We start from the raw sequence: 14,243 nt of genomic DNA on the forward strand, positions 1-14,243 counted from the left end.
ATATATTGACGCGGTATCGATCTATTTTACTAACAAAATCTCACAAGAATTTGCAAAATATCACGAGAGTTTGTAACAGAACGATGAAATTTCACGAGATTTTGAAAGTAAAATAGATCGATACCGCGTCTGTCTTCGGCAGGCGTAGAGCTAACAGAACTGGTGGCGTTGCGACGTATACGGCTGTAAAGGCTGATTTATACTATAAAACTAGGTCATCTGCTTAGGTGTTGCAGTGAACAAAAAGACGTCCCCGCCCCCTCCGCAGACACTTTTTTTAGCCGCAATTGTGGAAAACAACTTGTTAAGATTGACCAGCTAGAAGAGCGAGGTGCGCAAGAACGCTGGGACCCTTTTCCCACCTGGATCCCCGCTCTATTTCACCATCATGTCTCTCTGTTGTCAGACAAACTAGCCCCCACTTCTTCACCGCCTCGGCCGTATCTAGACCCACAGCGTACCACGCTCAAAATTGAGCATAAATCAAAAATGTCCACCTCATGCTCACTGCGACACACTGCTGGAGGGTATTAACAGCCCTTAAAGGGGAACGCCGGTTTTTTCTTTCATTGGCCCCTTGATTTTACATTATTACATCATGTTCTACTCACCCATATGAGTTTTGTCTCATTTGGAGCTGTTCTGAAGATATTCCGTTAGGTTATATCCAAGTAACGTCTTCCTATGGGCAACGACTTGAACACACAAACTAAACTGTTCATAATTTATTCTTTATGGTACGCCAGAATTCATAACATGTATATAAATGTACTCTTTATCAGACCTCATAACATTTTTATATTTATACTTTCAAAAACTCCCGAGAGCCCATTTCTGCTCGTGCATGATCTGTTTAAAAGTTGCTGTTGCATCGTCTATAAAAGATTACTCTCCACAAGAACATTTGCAATTTTTCCACAATGTCAGACTCACCACCGGTAAGTGAAAATGGGGACGAGCTCGTAGGACGGCCTTATATATTACCAGAATGATTTACAGTCAGGAGGAGCACTTCTTTTGATGATCCATCCGCAAAAAGAGCGTCCTCCTCTATACCTATCTAACTAGATAAGTAAACACCACGCTTTCTTATTTAAACTGATGCAGCTTTACAGTATGCAGTCTGTAGCTGGAAAAATCGGATTATTCGTGATCAATCCATTATTTGAATAATCGTCAACTAATTTAGTAATCGATTAATCATTAACTGTATTAAGAGACTGTAAAAAATGCCTTTGGCTGACAGAGCGACCCACTTAGAGCAGTAATTATACAAAAAATGTAAAAAAAAATAAAATAAAAAATTAGCATTTTAGATAAAAAAGCTTTTTCGTCTGTCAATACGCTCTGTCCAGAACTCCTCAAGTGGAACCGTTTTAGATTCACCTGGTTTAATTTCGTAAAAATTCTACTTTAAGGAACCTTTTGCTAATTAATTAATCGATTAATCGAAAAAGTTATAGATCGATTTGCAATATAATCGTTAGTTGCAGCCCTAATGCAGTCTGGACTCTCTTCTGAGTATCCACAAAATACATCTTTGCATTGATTGTTTACTAGGCCGGACCTGTTTAACATGGACAGGCGAATGTTACATCCGCAACAGCACTTGAATTTACCAGAAAAATAGGCTACAGGCTTATGGAGTCATCTGTGCTGAACTACCGAGGCTTCAGTCTGCTCATCAAACAATGTTTTAGTTATAAAGGGTCAAATAAAAGGCTATTTTAAAGATATTAAGTGAGTAAAAACTCACATATTGTCTCTTTAATGGGCAAAACTAAATATCGTAAAATTTTTGCGGCCATCTCGCCAATATGCAGACTTATTGCAGGTACAAAAAATAAAATAAAACCCACAATTTAGCACCGTGAATATAGTCTTTGAGGGTCCTACATGTAAAACATATAAAGTTCTGGAATTGTCTGTCTTTGGATCCCATACAGCTCTCCTCTTTCTGAAAACATCCGTATTTGCTGAAGCTTTTTAAAACGTTTAACTCAATGTTTACAAAATGTTTATATCGTTTAGTTTTCTTTCATAGTAATTTGCATATGTAGACATTTGTTTATTTAAAATGTTTTGTGATTGAAAGAAGTGTAGATGTATTGGTATATAATAAAAAGAAAAAGCTTAACAAACTGATTTAGGACAATAAAAGTAAACTCATGATTCTTGCTGCAGTCACTCGTTTTTTCCAGAAATGCTAAATGACATGAAGTCTGCTAATTCATTCTGTTTTTTCATTGTTTGGTTCGTCCAGTGTTTTTCATTTTAAACATACTGACTTTCTGATTTTTTTTTAAGTGTTGTACAGTAGTGATTGAAACAGATCAATTATCCTAAACATAGATCCTCAAAGGCTGGTTCCCTGCAACATTAACATCGATGCTGATGTTTTGTTCTTTTCCTTATATAGAACTTTATCAGAATTTCTTTTTATTTATTTTATTGTTGTATGGTTAATGAAACAAAACATGTAATTCTCCAAAAACTAGATGAGCCAGACAGGAAGTTGGACCCATTAAAAGGTCCATCCACACTTTCACATTTCCTACGTTTATGTACACAGCTGTATCTGGCATCGGTTTGGCTTCAGTGCCTTGCTCCAGGACACTTGGACGTTCTGCAGGGGAAATCACACTGCCATCTTCCCATTTACCCATCAACTGCTTTTCATGCACAGTCACAAAGTTTCACTCTGTTAAATCATAACTTTAATGCATATTCTCTGCAGAATTACAATTACAAAGTACTGCTTTGATGAAGCGATGCAGTTTTTCATACTGGATTCCCATTTTACCTGCCAGTGAATTATTTTGCACGTTTTATTGACTTCCATTGCTTGATGGCTACACTTCGGTTAGAGTTTAACGAGCAGGATGCTAAATTCATGGAGAATATGAGGGAGGCTAAAACGGATAATATGATCTCAAAATGCAAAAGTAAAACCGACGGTAATGGTTTTATTATTTCTTTTTACATAGTAAAAAACTACAACTTCTTATACAGTGTTTATTTGCTGATTTACCTGCTGCCTAAACAGTTTTACTTTGATCTGATTATGATGTTTCTTAAACTGTAGTGTTTCTGTTAGGGTATGGGTAATTATATGATAACTTTTGGGTTTTTGTTCTTTTTATATATATATTTTTCTAGTCTTTTATGTAGTTTTTTTTTTGTTTTTTGTTTTTTTAAGCCCCTAATACTTGGATTTCCGAACTCTGGGACAGTGAAAGGTATTCCCATCCATCAGGATCACAGGGACATGTTTCCAGCTGTATGTGGGTTACAGCTTTCCTGTCCAAGGATATTTCTGTTCAATTTTACAATTTATCTTGCTTTTCACAATAACAGAAGAAGCTGAGCTTTGCAATGTTTTTAAAGAAATGCTTTAAAATTGAAACCCGCCTGCACTGTTGCACATTTTGTAGCACTGTTGCCTTGCCTCAAGAACAATCATGGCTTTTCTTTAACAATTTTATAGCAAATTGTCAATAGATCTAGTGTAGTACTAGCTCTAGTTCCTCCCTTTTACTCTTAAAATGGGTCTGTTGATAATATTTAGGGAGCTGATTTAAAAATTAAATGGATAAATAAAAAAGTCCTGCTGATTTGAAGGAAATTTAGCATCCCTCGCTCTGGTGGCTTTTAAAGGCAGAACAGAACTGTGTTCCTTCTTTGGAGCTCTCTCTGTGCAGCTACTGTCTAAATATTGACACAGCCATAAGAGAGGAATGATAACCAGTTACCTGGATGTTCACACTGCCTGGCCCTCATTAACTTGTTTTGACAGTTTGTTCTGAGAAACATTAATGAAATGAAACTCTTAATGGTCAGAAATGCTCCAGGATTAACCTCATTCCAGTACTACTGGAAGGTGTCCTGATTCTGGAGAATCTTTATCATTCAGATATTTTACCTAAAGGGAAGCTTTGATCTTAAACATGAGTTCTTTGCATATTCTATTCGAAGGGTGTCTCACTGTTTGGCTACTTTAGTCCCATTTTTAATGCCTTTATGAGGATTTTAAAATCTGCACACACTCATCACCCAAATTCTTTCTTTCCTACTTGTCTTCTTTCTCTTTCAGTTATAAGTGGGAGGCTGTAGACCAGGACAGAAATGTGAAATACACCATAAAACTTTGTGAGTCCTCACCCCCGACCAGCTGCGGGGCGAGCGTTGCAGTGTGCGCTCAGAACCTCGACGGAGGAGAACCTCGCTCAGTTGGTGAGTACAGTGGACTGAGACAGCGTTTCATCTCGCTGTCATCCATCTGCAGGAGCTTCTTTATGCAGCACGTTTATTTAATACGCACATTCAACATTTCCAACCATGTAAATGTTTCTCATGACTTATGACCCAACAGTCATTAAGTCACAACAAGTGAGTCTCAAGTCTTTGAGCTTATTTTTAAATCAAGACCATGCCAAGTCTTGAGTTATCCCTCAAACTTTTGTGACACGAGGAAGCAAATGATTTTATTTTTACTGTGATTATTTTTTGCTTTAAATATTTGACTTTAATGAGAGCGTCAAGCCCTTTAAGTAAAGACTAGATAAAGGCACAAGTCATTACTGATGGAGTCAAAGTCGAGTCAAGAGACTTTTCTAAGTTTACACCTCTGTTTTTAAATGTTCTGTAGATTATTGACTTCATTCTGTTACTGTTGTTGCAGCTTTTCAGAAAATTGTCCCTAATTTATCCCCTGATTTTCTGTATTTTTTATTCTTTTAATCCTCCACCTACTGTACTTTGATACCCCGCCTCCTGTTAAGTAAAATATATCCGGATTTTACTAGCCTGGTAAACTAACCCCACCCACCAGCGGCCAAAATAATTTCCTGTGAGTTTGGTCTAGCCTTGATGAATGCCCCAGGCCCTAGAACTGGCGGGCCAATCATAACGCAGAGATGTGTTTTGGATTTTTGGATGCAAAGCGGGCGGGGTTTTTAGGACGTGATGACAAATCTGCGCAACGCTGGAGAAAGCAAAACAAGGAAGATGACAACAACTATTGAACAATTTTTGTTTGACGTAGCTTTGGAATCAGTTTTGGAAGGATTAGACTTTGGGTTTTCAGAATCAGAATCAAGTTTATTGCCAAGTAGGTTTGCACTTACAAGGAATTTGACTTGGTGTTGTTGGTGCAGACAAAAAGTTTTTGTTGAATCGTGAGCAGAAAGAGGCTCTACGCTCATCCATTTTTAAGAAGGACGTGTTCGCCGTTTTACCGACAGGCTGTTTGTTTACATTCCCATCAACAATCTTCCGATGTCTCATTCATCGAGGCCAGACTAAATTACACATTTAATCTCACATTTAGTCTGGTTTATCAGGGTAGGATTTTACAGCATTTTCTAAGTGATTTTTTTTAAACCCAAGCCTTCTCTGTATTTAAAACTTCAACACTAGAAACTCTTGCTTAACTTGTGGTTCATAGCATCTTTATTGCTGTCATTTTCCAATATTTGGTCAGTTTTTCACAGCTGATTACAGGAAAACGGTGTAGCTGTGGTTCATTTCTAAGGTCCTGCTCATTTTTAGACCAGATGTCTGTAGGTAATATGATGGGTGCAAAGATATTTAGAATAAATAGCAATAAACAAATTTTCTTTAGGCCACAGGACATGGTGTAACTGTGTAGTTTTTATCTCATACCCCGATTGAAATGTATATATTGAGGTGGTTTCCCAGTTACATTAGAAGATAAGGAATCCCAGGACAGAAACGGCCTTTCTCACTAGTTTGTTCAGTCTCTTTCTGCCCCGCTCTGTGCTGACAGGGGCCCAGCATACAGCAGTGTAGTGAAGGGATGATGCCACCACAGAGTCATAGAAGGTTTTAAGCAGGGGCCTGCTTAAACTAGACTACTTGGATAATTTGTTTTAATAATAACAGAAACCTTGTATTGTGAACCAGTGTATTTTATCATGTTCCTATTCGATTTTAAAGTTGCTGTTTAAGTTTGTATTTCTGCTGCTTTAAACTAAGGCCCATCTCGGTGCTGCTGTTTATAACAGCTCTGATAAATGCTGACTGAGCTACAGTATTGGTCTGACGCTGTATGGATCAGTGCTTCATCAGAGATCTTATTTCTGTGCTGATCAGGACGAGCTGCCTGACCTGTATGTCAGCAGCATCCTCATCTCCAGTCAGACAGGCGCTGAGCTCCTTCAAACAAAAACAAGCTCAAATTATTTTACCGAACATTAGCTTTCCTAGTATGTATTCATTTTTCAATCATTTTCGACCTTATTGTATTTGATTAATCAGTTGAGTTGTTTTCTCAGCAACTTTAGATTTTCTAGCTGCGGCTGTTGTAGGTCTTGGAATTGTTTTGTGTGATAGATTTTAATTTTTTGCTTTTATTTGAATATGTTTTATAAGAAATAAAACACACTCACACCTAAGGAGAATTTAGTTTTTGGACTGTAGGAGGAAGCTGGTGTTTTGTCAGATGAGGATACCTTGTCAGACCAGTATACCCATAGTCAATACCAGTTTATCCCTTTAGTTTATCCCTGTTTACCCCTTTATATTTTCCCTTTATTTTTGTATTAAAAATAAACTTTAAACTACCTCAACGGGTGTGTATCCCTTTAATCATGTGCAAAAAAATAACAATTTAATTACTTACTTTTTGGTGTTTTGTGAAGCCTATTGTGATCAGACCTTGAATAGTTAGTTTTTTTGTGCATGGCTAAAGGGATACATACCTGTTGAGGTAGTTTAGAGTTTATTTTTCGTACAAAACTAAAGGGATAAACTCAAATCTGATGTCCTGGGCATGCCTATTGACAATGGGTATGCTGGTCTGACGGGGTACGCTCACCTTACAGAACACCGGAGTACCCAGAGAGAACCCACTCATGCACAGGGAGAACATGCAAAATCCATGCAGAAAGAACCCGGGTCTGGAATTGAACCCAGAACCTTTTTGCGGCAAGGTAGCAACGCTAACCACTGTGCCACTGAGCAGCTATATGCCTTTCTTTAATTGTGAAATAAAATGACCCTTTTTTAATCTATATTAAGGCCCCTGAACACCTTTATGTTGCAGATTGTGGTCTGCTTGGCAGAAATATCAGGCTGTCAGCAGCATTACTTTTCTGATATCTGCAAGAGTTTTTAGCTAATCTATTCTGTTTCCCTTCCTGATTTTTTTTATTTTCTAAGCTATTAAACCATCAGATTAAGAGCCCGTCTCCGTGGTGACCAGAGTGGTAGTTATCCACTAATGTATTTCATTGTTTAGGCAGTTCGTTACACGGGTCCGGTGTTTTTGGAGACTGTTCTGTCTATTATAATGCTAATTTTAGAAACCCAGAGAGAAACCTTTCAAAACGCAATTTGCAAGTCTCCATGTTTACCCGAGATCTGTTCTTCAACAATAACATCACAGCTCTATCTCTCCCGGTAACCCACATGTGGCTCAATCACTCAGACGACAAGAGAAGTGATGCTGTTCTGTTTTTTGTTCAAAAATTGGCTTTAGAAATGTGTAAATCTTTGTCTGATTGACTAGATGTTGCTGTTTACTCCTCAGAAAGTTGCCTGCTTATATTTTTACCTGCTTCTGTTGAAGTTTCATAGCGCCTCCTATAGGCCTGGTGAACCTGTAACAGTGTTTTTGTTGTTACTTTATCCTTCCCTGCTCACACAATTAGTTTTTTCTTGAATTTGTCAAACCCTGTTCATCTGCGTGGGGAGGAGGCATAAACATATTGCCAGAGAACTAAAGTAAAATGTGTTCTCAATGATTGAAATAAATATTGCTTGATTTAACTCATTTTTGTAAACCTCAAATATTTATTCAAATTAATCTCTGTACCACATTTCGCTTGGACTCTGAGTCAGTGTCGGCGTTTAGTCATTGTAAGGCCTGCTAAAAACTTCCCTTATTCTTCTGCTGACCTCTTTGGCAGCCAGACAGAGTTATTTTAGGCCTAAAACAACATCTTGTCCTGCAGCCAGAGGTCACAACCCGTCCCCTGTTGAATATCTGATATTCCTCAGTAGCCAAGTCTTCACTCTCACTTTAGGCCTTGTTGATTCAAAAACAAAAGCTAAAGGGAGGATTTGTTTGGTCGCTGTTTTATATAATTGCACTAATTTAGTAGCTTAGTAAGTTGGACTGAGGAAGAGGTCTTATGCAAAGGGGAAGAATCAGTCAACAGTGACCAAGCAGCAGAGGTCAGATGATTCTGAGTTAAATAACTGGGGCTGACTTTTCACATGACCCAGGAACACATCATCGGAGCTATCGGCTGCGCAGACACCGCTGCTGGCTTGAGGCTGTATTTGTGATACAGCTCAGCACTTATGGTTATGCTGTCTGCTCAGATTAGGCAGACAGCATAACCAGAAACCTTCCCATTCCTCACTCAGTATAATAATGTACGTGTCTTACTCTTTTACTCCATCAACACCTTTAAAGAGCAGCATTGCTTTTCTGCTATAGTCAAACAAACTCCAACCCTGGCTTGCGTCATCATCACATGACAAAATAAATATCATGTGACAAAACAATCTCAGAACACATGTACATAAACACAGCATAATGAAAATATACACTGGTTTATTAATATCAGGTCAATTTTATTAATTGCACCCTCACCTGCCAGTGCTTCGTATGACTTATATATCCCAGAATTCAGGATAATCGACGCTTTCTTAGCAGAACGCTGAGCATACAGACTTCTCTTATCTGCTGCTGTCTTTGAGTTTAGTCAGTCATGCTCCTTTATTGTCCTGCTGGGTTATCAGCCTGTCATAAGCCAGAGTTCACCAAGACATAAACGCATCAAATCACAGAAAACATTCACTCATTCACAAGGGAACATATTTGTTTTCTCATATTTGCAGTCTAGGCGTAACATTTTTTTTTCTGCTGTCTTATAAATTGTTCTCTGCCTGCAAGTGTCAAATATTTACAGACTGTTAACTTTACAGAGTTTCAGTCCACTGACCTGTTAAGTTCTAGAACTGAACTCGTCATGTTTTGCTGTTTTTCCCACAGTAGTTTCTCTTTCTTAAGGTTTGACATCTTAAAATGAACTTGGTATGGCTTAAGAGGTTAGGACACTCAGTCCAGCTGTCTGTTGGAGATAAAATCATTAAATATGAGCCTGTGGATCCGCCCCTGCTAGATGGAGTTTGGGATTTAATCAACTTTTAGCTGATAAAACTCCTAACAGTGTGTATTGATATTTTTTTTTTTGCTATCCAGGTGATGTTTCCCTGCAGAGGCTCTCTGGCACCGTCCTCGATTACAACTCCACAGAGACATGCTCCGAAGGCAATAACCCCATTCAGACCAGCATCAGTTTCCAATGTGGGAAAACCATGGTAAGACACACAATGAGCTAAGCAAGAAATCTATAATCAGAGTATGCAGGACTGATTGATTAAGGTTTGCATTATTCAAATATGCTCCATTACGTCAGCAGACACCTGTTCTGTGCAGCTGTTTAGCTCTGCCAGCTTACACACCAACCCTGCATGTAGGGCCCTATAATTTCCGCGATCACGGAATCGCGGACGGAATTGCGGAATTGGCAAATTAACGCGGAATCTAGTGTAAACGCGGAATTTCTACATTTGAAATGAAGTTCTGTTTTTGTGTGGGAGAAGAACGTACGTCAGGGGGGAAATACACACCGGGGGACGCAAATCTGGACGACACAACCCCTCTCGCTCCGTCATTTCCGCTCACCTTCCCCCATCAAAACATTGAAAAAACGGCGAAGCGGCTCTCCACAGCTCCACTTTCGGCGAAAAAGTTGAGAAACACGACGTTAAACCCCGAGTACAGAGCCGAACAGTTCCCTCGTGACTTTTACGTGTCAGGTGAACTATTGTTTTGCAAGTTTTGTCAACATTCCATTGATTGGAAGCGCAAAAACACATACATAAAACGGAAAAAACAGAATTTTCAAAAATTAAAACGGAAAAAAACGGAATTTGGGGGAAAATAAAATGGATTTCATAGGGCCCTATGCATGCATCAGAAATTCTGCAGATGCTTTAAAGAGCTGCAAAGTTGTTCTCCATGGTGTCGCTCCCTGACCTGTCTACTGTGTGCCATCATCTCAATGATGGATTCCTCCGTTTTAATGTCATTGTTTCAAATGGCACAATGTTTTTAGGCTTAAACTGGATGTTCATTTTAACTGCTAGCATGAACAGTAACGCCGTATAGTGTCTGTGTTGCATAGCTCATGTGTTTCAGCTCTTAGTTAAACGTTTGGGATGATGTCAGCCTAAAACAACTTTCTGCAAGGTTTGCAGCTCTATAGTGAGACACAGTGAAGGTTTATTGAATGTTAGTGGTGACACCTTTTAACTGCTGTAAGAATAACACTTTGTTAAAGTGTCAAATGTAGAAACAATCTGCAGAGGAAATGTTGTTCTGCTGTTTTCACTTATCTGGTTTTAATCTGTAACAGTTTTTAGTAAAACCATAACCTCGGCAAAATCAAACCCCACCCAGTTACTTTCAGAACAAACCTCTAGTTAAATGTAAACCTGGAAATTATGCTGTCAGATCTTTATTTGCATAAAGTGTAGATGGAAATAAAACAGAACGGGGTGGGGGGGGGGGTTTCTACAAATCTCGCAAATCTTGGGTCTGGTGGAGGCGATCAGACTGTGGCTTTGTTACTGATGTCTCACTTCCTGTCGAGTCACAATGAGAGTAGTTCTTCTACAGAACAAAAGCGCTTTATCTGGTTATGATGTCTAAAAGGAAAAAAAGAAACTGGCCTTTATTCGATTATTAATACATAATCAAATTTTGATTTTGATTGCTTTTTAGAGGGTAACATCGTATTAGGTTGTTTACTTTGAATTTCTTATGTTATTAACCCAATTTATGATTTGTTTCTTAATGTAAATTAACAGAAAATGTTTTTTTTTTTCTCCAAAGCCTTTTAATATCTCTATTCTTAAACATGATTTAACTTAAAGGTATAGAGGATGATCTTTTATTTCTAAGCAGATAATCTCAAAAATTGGTCCTCCTAATTGTCAATCATTCTGGTGATATGTTAACGTAAGGCCGTCCTACGTGCTCGTCCCTAGTTAGCTAATTTTTTCTGCATGTGCACTTTCAGCTCTATACCTGTGGTGAGCTAGGGATTCGGACAGTCTTTGAAGCTCACCTTTCTCACATAAGTGTCTACGAAGTGTATGAGAAGAAAAGAAAGGCCTCAGAAGAGGCAGATATATTCCGGAATGCTTTGCACGGAGAGCTCTCCTCTCAAAGCATTATGGGATTTGCTGTCACATCATAGGGGGTGTAAATCACACCAATGGCGATTCAATTCAGTATCAATTTCCTGACCCAACGATTAGATTGTTTTTAAAACTAAAGAATACACCACGAAACGATTTGGTTTGATTAATTTTTTATTTTTTAACCTTACAGGCTAAACAATGTTTCTAATTTGAAATAAATCAATATAAGCTGTAATATTGTTATGCATTTTATTTGAGAAACAACAGCAAATAACAAAAGTACCAAAGTTGTACTCCACATAGGCCTATGAAAACCTCATTCACTGCAAAATAATAATGCCTCTGTGTTATAGATTCTAAAAGGCCTTGCATCAGAAAATACTGCAAGCAGAAAGAAGGTAGTGGCTAAATGAAGCGAGGTAGGAGGGTAAAATAGATTTAGCGCCACCGCAGCACAGAGTCAGAATTGCGTCCAGGAGGTAATGCATGAAATAGACCAAAGGGAAAAAAACAAAACACGTTGCGAATGTGTTGATCGGCTGTTGGATCGACGCATCGATACAAAGCGATTGTTATTTGTACCCCTATAACAGTGGCCTGCTGTAGGCAAAGGCTGTTGCTACCCGATAGCGGCGACTAATCAGAGATGGTGCAGGCACCTTCCAGTGGGGGAGGAGTTATGTAACCTACGGAGCAAAAAGCAGTGATCATCTGTCCGAACGGTCAGTTAACCGAGTTCACTATAAAGTCCCCGCTCTATATAGTGACTGAGCGATTTAGGGGTTAGGGCAGACGGCACAGCAAGCAGGTATGAGCTATGAGAACAGCAACTGTTAAACAGAGCGTGCACCAGGAGAAATGGGCTCGTACACGCTCTTGGACGCTCATTTTTTTTTTTTATATGGAGATGGTGGTTTTTTTTTTTTTTTAAATCACGAAAATCCTCCATAATACCTTTAAATTTTGCTTTGATGTATTCTAAAGCAACCCTAATCCTTGTGTGATTATTATTAAACCTTTATTTAATCAAAAAAATCCCTAATATGATAAACAAAAAAATTCAAGGATACAATGGAAAAATATTTATTAATAAAATAAAAATGGATAAATAAGAAAGCTGTTAGAAAATATTACATATAAATTGTACATAAAATATCAGCAAAGGCTAGTTTTTTTTTGTTTGTTTTTTTCAGTGTCCTGTCTAGCAGTGTCGCAATAAGAATAATTGTCTTGATGCCAAAAAGAGCTCGACAGATTTTACTTTCACAAGTGGAGCAGTACGGCTATCGCCATAGTGTTGATTTATGCATATAAATAGCTTAATTATAATTTATTTATCATTCAGTGTAAGTAGAACAGGAAAGGAAAAATAGAAAAAAAGGAGAAAGATGAAAGAAAGAGGAGATAAAAGGGAGATAACGATAAAACATCTTCAGTCTGCTTCATCACCTAAGAAATGTAAAAAGAGCAGTACAACCAACGGATATAGTATAAGAGATACAATAAATTAACACTTTGATACTATCGCTGAAATATAAGCAGTATTATTTAATCTGATATGTATACTGTGGTAGCTGAAGATAAGAATATGAGCCAGCAAAGACTATTTGAAATAATAAAAACTGTAGGTTACATCAGACAGATTTAAAAACAGCATAAAGCAGTTTGCTTTTTACATGAGATAAAGAGTTAACACCACTGCACCAAAGTCCTGCTGCAAGTTTTACATTTAGCTCAGATAATGTGAAATGATATCTATAATTTTTTAGGTTTACTCCAGGATTGGTTGGTATCAGCTGCTCGGTTGAACAAAAAGATGAATCTCTGTCTTGTCTAAAAAGCCTATTAAGATAAATCTTGTAGCAACAAAACATAAAACTGATCAAAATGCAAACCTTTCATTTGAAGATATTTACTCATTAAAGGTTTTGTTTTCATTCAGCGTGCAAGTGGAGAGCTACTTTACTAGGCTGCAAAGTTGGCCCTATATGCACAATTCCTCCACAGTGCCTTTATGTAGGCATAAGGTGATTTTCCACACATTCATTGTTTGACACCTCTCCACCCACCTCTAGTCTTTGCTGCTTCAAAGCTCAAATTTAGATCTGAGCATCACCAGTTATTCTGGTGCTTTTTATAGATTTTATTAAACTCTATATGTTCACGTTTGTGAGGACAGGAGAAAGAAAGACCTTTCCTAGGAATCCTCACAACCAGTTTGTCATGCAGAATGCATCTAAGGGATGTTTATAGATGATAGGGCAAGTTTCCCTCTGGTGACCAGTGACTTCACAGGTTTTTTAAGGGCACAGTATCCAGAGATTAAAGTATTCCGGCCCCAGGGGGGTTTCCGGCTCGTAGCGATTGCCTGTGGGTAAAAAAAAAGGAGTGAAGGAGCACCCTGAAACTAACAGTGTTAGCCAAACAGAAGAAGAAGGGTGTGGGTCTTAGGTAAGTGTGAACCTTCTCCTCTTGCTCAAGTCACCAGATAGATTGTGATACAGTGCTACACGTAAGTTCTACACAGAAAGTCACCTTTTTTTGGTTTATGGCTCCATTCAACAAAGAGACGTGTTAAAAGTCAAATAATACGTAAATTAAACTTCGTGTTTGGAGAAAAGGACAATAGAGAGAACAGACTTGCATGGAGTGGGCAGAATGCGGTTCATGAACTCTGGCACGCTGTGCTCCAGGAAGCTTATTTACGCATCCAGAGGCAAAAAGGTTTTACGCAAACATGAATTAGACCCTGGTCATCAAGGCGCTGTTCGTGCGGTCGCACACACTACACGTTTGCCGGTAGCTACGGCAACAGCTGATTTACCAGCGTCAGTACCGGAGCATGTATGCGAGTTAAAAATAAGGGTTTGTGCTTTCCTCGCTGAACACGACCTCTCATTCACTCTAGATATAGAGGCAGTTTTGTCATCTTCTGGTCGTTTTTGGTAATGGATTTTCAAAAGTCTAATTGAGTCTGCAATCATTCATGCAATCTCTGA

The 14,243-nt window shown here is 38.4% G+C and overlaps 1 protein-coding gene across 1 annotated transcript in view; it reads left to right on the forward strand.

Moving 5' to 3' along the window:
• The window catches only part of igf2r (insulin like growth factor 2 receptor), a 63,594-nt gene that overhangs the window by 1,279 nt on the left and 48,072 nt on the right, over positions 1 to 14,243 (forward strand). The window contains exons 2-3 of the mRNA XM_015372814.1: positions 4,094 to 4,233; positions 9,236 to 9,354. Of these exons, the coding sequence (XP_015228300.1) occupies positions 4,094 to 4,233; positions 9,236 to 9,354 (259 nt within the window). The remainder of the gene's footprint in view (positions 1 to 4,093; positions 4,234 to 9,235; positions 9,355 to 14,243) is intronic.

Source organism: Cyprinodon variegatus, unplaced genomic scaffold (genome assembly GCF_000732505.1).
Source record: "Cyprinodon variegatus isolate N-32 unplaced genomic scaffold, C_variegatus-1.0 Scaffold76, whole genome shotgun sequence".
NCBI classification, from domain to species: Eukaryota; Metazoa; Chordata; class Actinopteri; order Cyprinodontiformes; family Cyprinodontidae; genus Cyprinodon; species Cyprinodon variegatus.